The 8741-nt window shown below is 36.3% G+C and overlaps 1 protein-coding gene across 2 annotated transcripts in view; it reads right to left on the bottom strand.

The window, feature by feature from the left end:
- Positions 1-264: 264 nt before the first annotated feature.
- Positions 265-8741, bottom strand: part of LOC135950270 (kinesin-like protein CG14535) — a 134291-nt gene continuing 125814 nt past the window's right edge. For both annotated transcript variants that reach the window (XM_065499811.1, XM_065499812.1), the window contains 10 exons: positions 8407-8616; positions 8198-8291; positions 7815-8018; positions 4109-4303; positions 3721-3941; positions 3267-3396; positions 1476-3123; positions 1300-1407; positions 993-1178; positions 265-868 (listed from right to left, as the gene is read on the bottom strand). In XM_065499811.1, the coding sequence (XP_065355883.1) occupies positions 283-868; positions 993-1178; positions 1300-1407; positions 1476-3123; positions 3267-3396; positions 3721-3941; positions 4109-4303; positions 7815-8018; positions 8198-8291; positions 8407-8616 (3582 nt within the window). In that variant the 3' untranslated portion in view covers positions 265-282. The remainder of the gene's footprint in view (positions 869-992; positions 1179-1299; positions 1408-1475; positions 3124-3266; positions 3397-3720; positions 3942-4108; positions 4304-7814; positions 8019-8197; positions 8292-8406; positions 8617-8741) is intronic.

Raw genomic sequence — 8741 nt, 5'->3', positions numbered from 1 at the left:
TTGCAAATTTAAAGCACAACAAGTTTTTCTTCTTTTTTTTATTGATTTATATTTTCTTTACTCATACATATTTATCTAATACAATACAAAAAATAAACTAAAAAAATGTCAGTCATGTTTCTTCAAATTCTTTAAAATTTAAAAATTTGGCCTTTGTTTGGGAATTTTATCTCAATTCTCGTTTTTCTATAAATTTAATTAAATGCTTAAAAGTTTCCTTTGTTTTAGTTTGTTCTGGTGGGTTTTGGTTTTTTGTTTCATTCATTTCATTTCAACACAAATTTAAAAATCGCTTATTTCTCCCTCAGTCTCTGGATAAGTACAAGTGAATGGATTTATTAGCCAAGTACACAAACCTTTATCCTGTCGTTTCTTCTTCACCGTTATACGATTGTGATGCTCTTTAGATAGACCGGAAGTAAAGCTACTCTCATCACTATCTCTGGCCGTTGCCACACTATGGTAGCCACTTTCCGCTCTTCTTGATATGCCCGAATGCTTTGATGTGCGGGGCGTGGAAGAGTCATGACCACTGTCATAGGCTTCCGATGAGGTATTTAGGGGTAATAGAGGTAATTGGGATTGATTGGTTATGGGTAGAGAGGTGTTTAGTTGTACGAGTACAACATCATCATGTTCTTCTTCGTTTTCCAACGACGATCGCTTGGAGGGTGAGAGTAAGGCTGACTTTTCGTCCACCTCACAGATGTCTTCATGTTCCAAAACAAAAGGTTTTTCCACTTTCGGTAAATTGGGATCAGAGGCGCCATCTGGATGACGTAAGGAAGCATACTGTTCCATGCCCGCTATTTGCATAATGCCATTTAGGCTGGGTAGACTGCCTTGACTGGGACTTCGAGAGGGCTGTCTAAAAGACAGGGCAAAAGAGAGAATAATAAAAAAAAAATAAATAAAAATTATGTTAAATTTTCGTTTGAGATTTAAAAATGTTTGTATTAAATTTAAAATAAAATCAGTTAAATATATCTTACCTTGGACTTGGTGACCGATAAGGAGGTTCACTGCACACACTGCCTGGTCCAGTGTTAAAACGATAGGCTGGTTCACTGTAAACGCTGCCCACATCACAACCGCTGCGAAAGACTGGTGTTACTTCGGCCATGGCTAGCTGTGAGGTAAATATCTCACGTAGACGCGCTAATTGGTCAAATTGGTTCCTGTAAAATAAATTTAAGCAAAACGGTAAAGAAAACAGAATATTAAAATTATTATTAGACTCCAATGAGTTTCCAAAGTAGACAAATAAAATAGAAGATTTGAAATTTATCTTTAACTTACCTCGTTCTTTCACCCATGGCGCAATCACTAAACGCATCGCCAGCCATATTGAAACTCGAAACAATGGACATATTTTCCACATGACTCAAAGCAGCCAAAGGATGTTCTCTAAATCGACCAAATAAAATAAGAAAATTCCAAAAATACCGCTTTTTTAAAAATTCTTAAAAACTTACCCAACACCCATGGTCCGAGCAATCTCCTCTTCCGTCACCTGCATACCACAATCCGACATCTGCATACTTTGTTGTGAGTAATGATGCGAAGATTGTCTCGACAGTTGACGATGCACCAGCTGTTCTTCCTGTCGTCTGATTTCATGCTGTTGCTGCTGATAAAGAGACTCACGCGACACATGACGCGATAATATGCGATGCAAACTCTCGTGAGAGATTTCCCGCGAACCCAAAGGCTCTATTAAAGGTAAAGCGGGAGGAACTTCCGAAGGACCACTATCTTGATCTTCATCGCAATCACCTTGTCGATCACAGGGTAGATTGGTGTCGGAAGCCGATGCAGTGGGTATGTGTGGGACATGATGATGACCCAGCGAGCCATACAGATTGTTGGCGTGCGAATGTATTGAATGTAAATCAGTCTCTTCATTGATATAGGTCTCGTTATGCGGTAAATGTGAGCTTAGAGGTGCTTGAGAATGGCCGGAATTTTGACGATAATGATGAGCTTCTCTTATTTCAGCGGGAGCGGAAGCGTTTGTGGTGTCCATATTGTTAATGAGTCCAGGCCCAATGGGATTAACCAATTCCAGTTGACTGCTGCGCAACGAATGCTGATCTCCAGTTGGGGGTTGTTGTTGTCTGGTGCTGGTGGCATAAATATCCTCGGGATTATCGAGAGACTTTTGTTTGAGTTGTGACATGTGGTAGGTAATGTTGCGTAAATGCTGAGCCTGTTGTTCTCTGTGCGTGTGTGTAGGTGAAGAACCAGCCGAGGCGGTTTGGAAGACTTGAGACGTTTGATACTCCACCCATTGTCGTATCATAGACTTTTTATGGGAATCCATAAAACCATAACCCTGTACTTGGGAAGCAGCCATAGGAAGATTGCCAGCTGTAAGAGAACGGCTGGATTGGGATTTGGGACCATCTATCCAGGTTTCACACTGTTTCACATGATTAACTTCACGCAGTAGATGTCTGGCTTCGGCCACTTTAGCTCGCGATACACGAGGACCATCAATCCACTGTTCTTCGGTGATTTTACGCATAGGACTGCCCGGACACTCGCCAGCTTCATTGGGGGCTGCTGCAACCCCACCTACTCCCGGTCTTCTTAGAGGAGACCCTTTGGGCGAAGGAACATTAGAGGCTTTATTACACATCATGGTCATACCAGGATGTCTTAAAGCACCCGCTACTATTTTGGGTGATGAGGCAGAATTTGGTAAAGTTTTCACACTGTGCACTGGAGAATAAAATTGAGGTTGTTCACATATAGGCTGAGTACTACTGTTCACCACATTGTTTTGATGCGTTGGACTATTAGCATGATTTGTGCGTTTTAAACTACCAGTACGACCAGCACCCACTACAGGACTTTGTGGTGTCTTTTGGGCCACCACCTTTTTGGCCGAACCAGGTATTTTAGAAGGACTGGGTTGTTGTTTTTCCACTCCACTGCCTTTCAAAGCCTTACTCATCACACCACGCTGGTCGCCACAACTTAAGGATGGCAAATAGACAGGAGGATGTTCACCATCCGTGGCATCATCACTAGGTCCCATATAAATGACTGTGTCTGCCGACAGCTCTGAACTAGAAGGGTCAGCACCTGAACCAGCAGATGAGCCAGTAGATTGATGACCTTCATAAGAAAAGAAACAAAAGGAATGGAATGGAAAGGAAAGAAAGAAGAGTCATGTGTTTAGTTACAAAGCGAATGGAAACAACATTTATCGTTTTAATTTGGAAATTAATCTCGAACAACAAAACAAACATTCCACTTACCAGCATTCATGCCATTTGCCAAACCACCCACTCCTGATTTATCACCACCCATAGGAAAACGATGCTTTCGCCTTCGCATGCGATGAATACGTGAGGCTAATTGTATGGTCGTTAAGGCATCCGTATGCGACTGCAATTTAAAATGGAGAATAACATACAGATACACATTATTCGATTTGAAAACATTAGAACATTAGTCATAAGTAAGTAAGTGAGTGACATTTGTGTTTATTCAAACATCATTTTGCATACAGGAAGATGCCGAGGAGACAATTTATGAATGCATTGTCTATTGACAATGACATTGCAATGACAACAATATTTTACATTATAAATATTAAGAATTCATTAGCACGTATTCTCTATAAGTAACTGTCTCCAGCATTATGCTTCCCTTACTTTTCTTTAAAATTTTACAGGATGCTTGGACTAAGTGCTTTTGCTAAGAACTTACCTGGGTGTGCATAACATGAGCCATTATGGCGACATGACATGTCAACGGTGCTAGACAGTCTTTCAATAGTGGCGTCAATGGATGGTCTTTATTGGGTGGATGACGTTGACCACTTAATATGGCCAGCAAAATGTTACCAATGCCGGATAAAGGAAGACCACCACTACGATTGGCACAGCCACCCAAATCGATAAGATGCAAACGACTTCTGCCACCAGCCACTACATACAACAAAATAAAGGGAAAATAAAGTGAAGGAAAAGATGCAATAAGCAATATGCCATAAAATTTGATAAGATTAACATGCACATTCAAGTCCGCTCGTTAGCATTCAAATAAGAATGTTGTAAATCGTGTGAACTTTTGTGGGTGTGCGAGATAAACTTACCTCCACCCTTGCGTGATAAACTGTATTGATAGACATGCAGGGTAAATATCATGGCAGGCTCAAGACCACCTTGTGGTCTTCCAGCTAAAGCAGCATCTAGGAACAAGGCAGCACGTTCAGCGGTGGGGGCACGCAACTCCGTAGGGCCACCCAGAAAATCGTCACGCAAATAAACCCCTGGAGAGTCATCAGAGTCTATTTGTTTTTTTTGTGTTTGTGTGTAAAGGAATGCACAGCAGAAGGAAAGAAAGAAAATAAGTAGAAAATAGTATTTTAACAATGTGAAATTAAACATTAAACTACACTCTTATTGAGTTCGCAATGCAAATGATGAAAACGCTGAAGTATATAAGGGAAATGTTTGTATTTCAACTTATCCCTACTTGTGAGGTTTATTGGAAGAATATCCAGGGTATACACAAGTATGTTTTTCAGTTGAGAAACGTACGTTAAGGGAGTAATTTTAAATTTAAGTACGTATTTAAATTCTTCTACACAGTCGTTGTTGCGAATATATGTATGTTTCGAGATAATGGCTGGATTATCCTGGAGAGTGGTATATATGTATGTATGTAAGTCTGTGCAGTTGTCTTTCACCTTCTTAGAGGGTCTTGTGCTTTGATAGATTTTTATAGCTGAGTGATCTCTAAATTATTTTAATGATAGTGTACTTAAACTGTTAGTGTTTTAAAGAAGTTTAATGTAAAATTCTAATGGCTTACACAATGTCCAATAAAGACGTGAATGTAATAAGATGTTTTGGAATATTTTATATGTTTTGTCCTTAAATAAGTATGCACACGAAAAAATAGGGTTGTGATATAATCTCAGGGATTTAATCTCTATAATCATTCATGTGATTGTCGAAACCACATTATCTTACATTTACCAATGATTTGTTCTACTGCAATCATATATATATAATTGTAGGGATCAAGCTTAGGTTTGTTGCAATCATTTCTACGATACAAAATTGCATCGTAGTAAGTTTCTCTGAGATTATGCAACCAGGCCGAGTATATACAATCATAGAAATGATTACAGTGGTCTTGAGTTAGATAACTTTTAATCATGTTAGAAAATGCCTGTGACATACCACAAATATATTTTTTTCCTCTATGTGTCGTTCACTTTCTTTTTAAGTTGGTTGTCAATAGAAATTTGAATGAAAATGACGAAAATTCACATCAATTGCTTTAGCAGGATTGAAAATTTTAATTGATTTGAAACAGAATATTTCAGAATCGCCCATGAAGCAACTGATCAAAAATGGAAATAGTTATTCCAGACTTATAGAATTAGGTGTATTTTTGAAAAAATTTGGGTCGAAATCTTGTCTACAAGACATAATTACAGTAGGTCAGAGATTTTTAGCCTCCCGTCTTTCTATTCCTTGTTATATCAAGTCGCCAGCCTTCTCATAGGCCTTTAGATCTTTTCGTTTCACTTTGCATTTTTCTTATTTAAAGAAAATTTATATAAGGCTGGCAAATGAAACTTAGGATGTTCTCCATCTATCTCATCATCACTAGGTCCCACATAAATGTCTGTCCTCAGCTCTGACCTAGAAATATCAGCAGCTGAACCAGCAGATTGATGATCTTTATAAGAAATTAAAGGAATGGAAAGAAAAGGAGTAATGCGTTCAGTTTCCAAGTTACCTTGTAGTAGAGCAAATGACCAATTAATTTGCAAATTTATCTCGGTCAAAAATGCAAACATTCCACTAACAATATTCAACAATTTACCAAATTCCTAAAGTTAGACAACTGTAAGCAATACTTTGTCTATTAGTCAACCTACTTCAGGGCCTACAGATCTCAATAAGATTCCTGAGCTAATTGACTTTGCATTTTACTTACTAAGAGAAAATGGGTATATAAGTTTGTCATTCCGTTTGTAATTTCTACATTTTTCATTTGCGACCCCACAAAGTATATATATTTTGGATCGTCCGTCTGTCCTTCGCCATGTCCGTTTGTCCTTCTATCCGTCTGTATGTTGAAATCAACTTTCCGTAGCCCCCAAATAAATTACAAACATGATTGATACATAAATATATCGGGAATTCTCCCGTCTCGGTTGCTATTTAAAATCGAGAAAATCGGCCCACAAATGGCTAAGGACATTCGGGACAGCCTAGACTTTTAGCCTATTTTTGATCAATATCTGAATTACTAAGTCATTAATATAGACAATAATATGGATATCTAATGATACACGCAGAGAAAAAACATGGTTGTGGTAACCATAAACTAAGAGCAACATATTATGATCAGATTTATGCTTGTAGTCCAAAACATATTATGATCATTATTGGTTTCATGAATTATCATAATATGTTCTGAAATAATCATATTATGATACAAATCAATCATAACATGTTTTGAAACAATCATATTATGATATAATCAATCATAACATGACCCAAAGTAATCATATTTATGACCCAATTAAATCATATTATGATCCAATGAAATCATATTATGATCCAAAGTAATCATATTATTATTAAAATTTATTTTTATAAATACAAAATTTTATTTTAATAGGTTTTAGTTTTGAGGCACTAAATTCCCAATTAAAATATTATTGATAAATTCACTGAAATTTATTGTTATTCGGTTTAGGAAAGTTAAAGATAATATACAAATAATACTATAGAGCGAATGAGAATTACAGACACTCAAAATTTACTTGTAAAAATAAAACAGCTTAGACAAACACCAACACTCACAAATGGTGGAAAAAAAGACTAATAAAAGTAAACATATTTTGTTTGCATCTTAAAAATATTATGACTACATAATATAATATGTTTACCTATTTATCATTATTTAGTTGTTGTAAATATATTATGTTTACATCTTAAACATATTATGACTACGCGTATAGAAACTTAACATTTAATGGTTGTACATAACATAATATGTTTACCTATTTATCATTATTTAGTTGTCCGAACTATTCGGTGAACCATATTCATATTTATAACATTTAATGGTTACAGTAACTAAAATATTGTTTAAATTAAATTAAAACAACCATTACATGTTTTCGACAACAATATATTGTTACAACGAACATAGTATAGTTGTCGTAACCATGTCGAACCATGTTTTTTCTCTGCGTGTAGCTATTTCAAAGTCCATTGCAACGATGTATATAAGGATATAGTAATTTGGACCTCCAATGGGTCAAAATTGGGAAAAATATTTTTAACATAAATTCGTTATACATTTTTTCACTAATAAAATTAAAAAAAAATTTTAAAAAATTAAAAAAAAACAATTTCAAAATCAATTTTGAAAAAAAAATAATTATGTTTACCTAAAAATATTTACAGTATAATTTGGTGAAGGTTATATAAGATTCGGCACAGCCGAATATAGCTCTTACTTGTCTATGAGTATACTTGTAATAATTGATTAATATTACTCATACGCTGATAAGGTTCCTAGGAAAGATTTGTTAAACTGCATTCTTTATGACTATTTTTCTTTCCATGTTTTGGTAGAAAAACTTTAGCCATTCCAAACACGAATTTGTTTTCTCAATTAAAAACTTGGTTCCATGCACTTGACAACATTTTAGATGTCACAGAGAAACATTTATCTCTAAGAAATCAAAAAAAAAAACACCCTGACACGTTTTTCACCATCTCCATTTGCACATTTTAAACGGCTGGACATAGCAATTAACTTACCCGTTGCATGAGCTGCTAACAAATCTTTTGACGTTGAATCTGGTTTTGTGGCACTCACGCCCAAAGCACTAACACGCACCGAAAAACGTGCACCACTCTTTTGGCGACGATCGTTAATGCCCTTATACAACCAAGAAATGGCACAGGGAATGGCACCTAATTCAGTGGGAGGATTAACACCGCCCAACATTGTCTTCGACTGACCTGTAATAAAAACAACCACCATGAATTAAATGAAACATTTACTGAACCAAAGATAAGCATGTGTATTTGGGTTGAGCCCAACGTACACAGGAGAAATATAAGCTAAAGGAATTTATTGCAATTTCCTTGCGACCAGGAAATGAATACAAATGGTAGTCAAGCAAAAGACGACAACTTACCGGAACTGGGATAACCAATGGTAAGCAGACAGCCATCGGAACCTTCTAAAACGGCAGGGATTACTTCAGACAAGGCAGATGCACAAACATCAGACTACAGAAATATACAAAATTTAAGGAAATTAAATAAATAAATTAAATTTTTAATGTGTTGCTAGTAAAGTTTGAAATATTTATGAGTTTAAACAAATCACTGAACTTTAACCTACCTGTTGATCTTCTGCCGCAAATAAACTATCAAAGGCAAACATTTTGGGAGCCGCCACCATGGGTCCTCTTTCCTGGGATGTGGAAGCCGCCACATTGCAGGCAGCTGCAGGATCTGTTAAAGTCACTTGTCGCTTTTTCTTATCCACAGTCATGAAATGGGGCTGCTCTAAATCGTTATGAGTATCAGCAACTCTTAACATCACTTTAACCTAAACAAAAAATACAATTTAAAAGCATTTTATGGTTTAAGGAATGCCACAGATTTTAATGACATTTTCCAACTTTCAGGTGATTAATGTGAGTGTTTTATAATACAAAAAAATATGCAATATTT

The sequence above is a fragment of the Calliphora vicina genome, chromosome 2, assembly GCF_958450345.1.
Source record: "Calliphora vicina chromosome 2, idCalVici1.1, whole genome shotgun sequence".
Classification (NCBI taxonomy): Eukaryota; Metazoa; Arthropoda; class Insecta; order Diptera; family Calliphoridae; genus Calliphora; species Calliphora vicina.
Note: the sequence above shows the minus strand (reverse complement) of the source record. Positions and strands in the feature narration are given on the sequence as shown.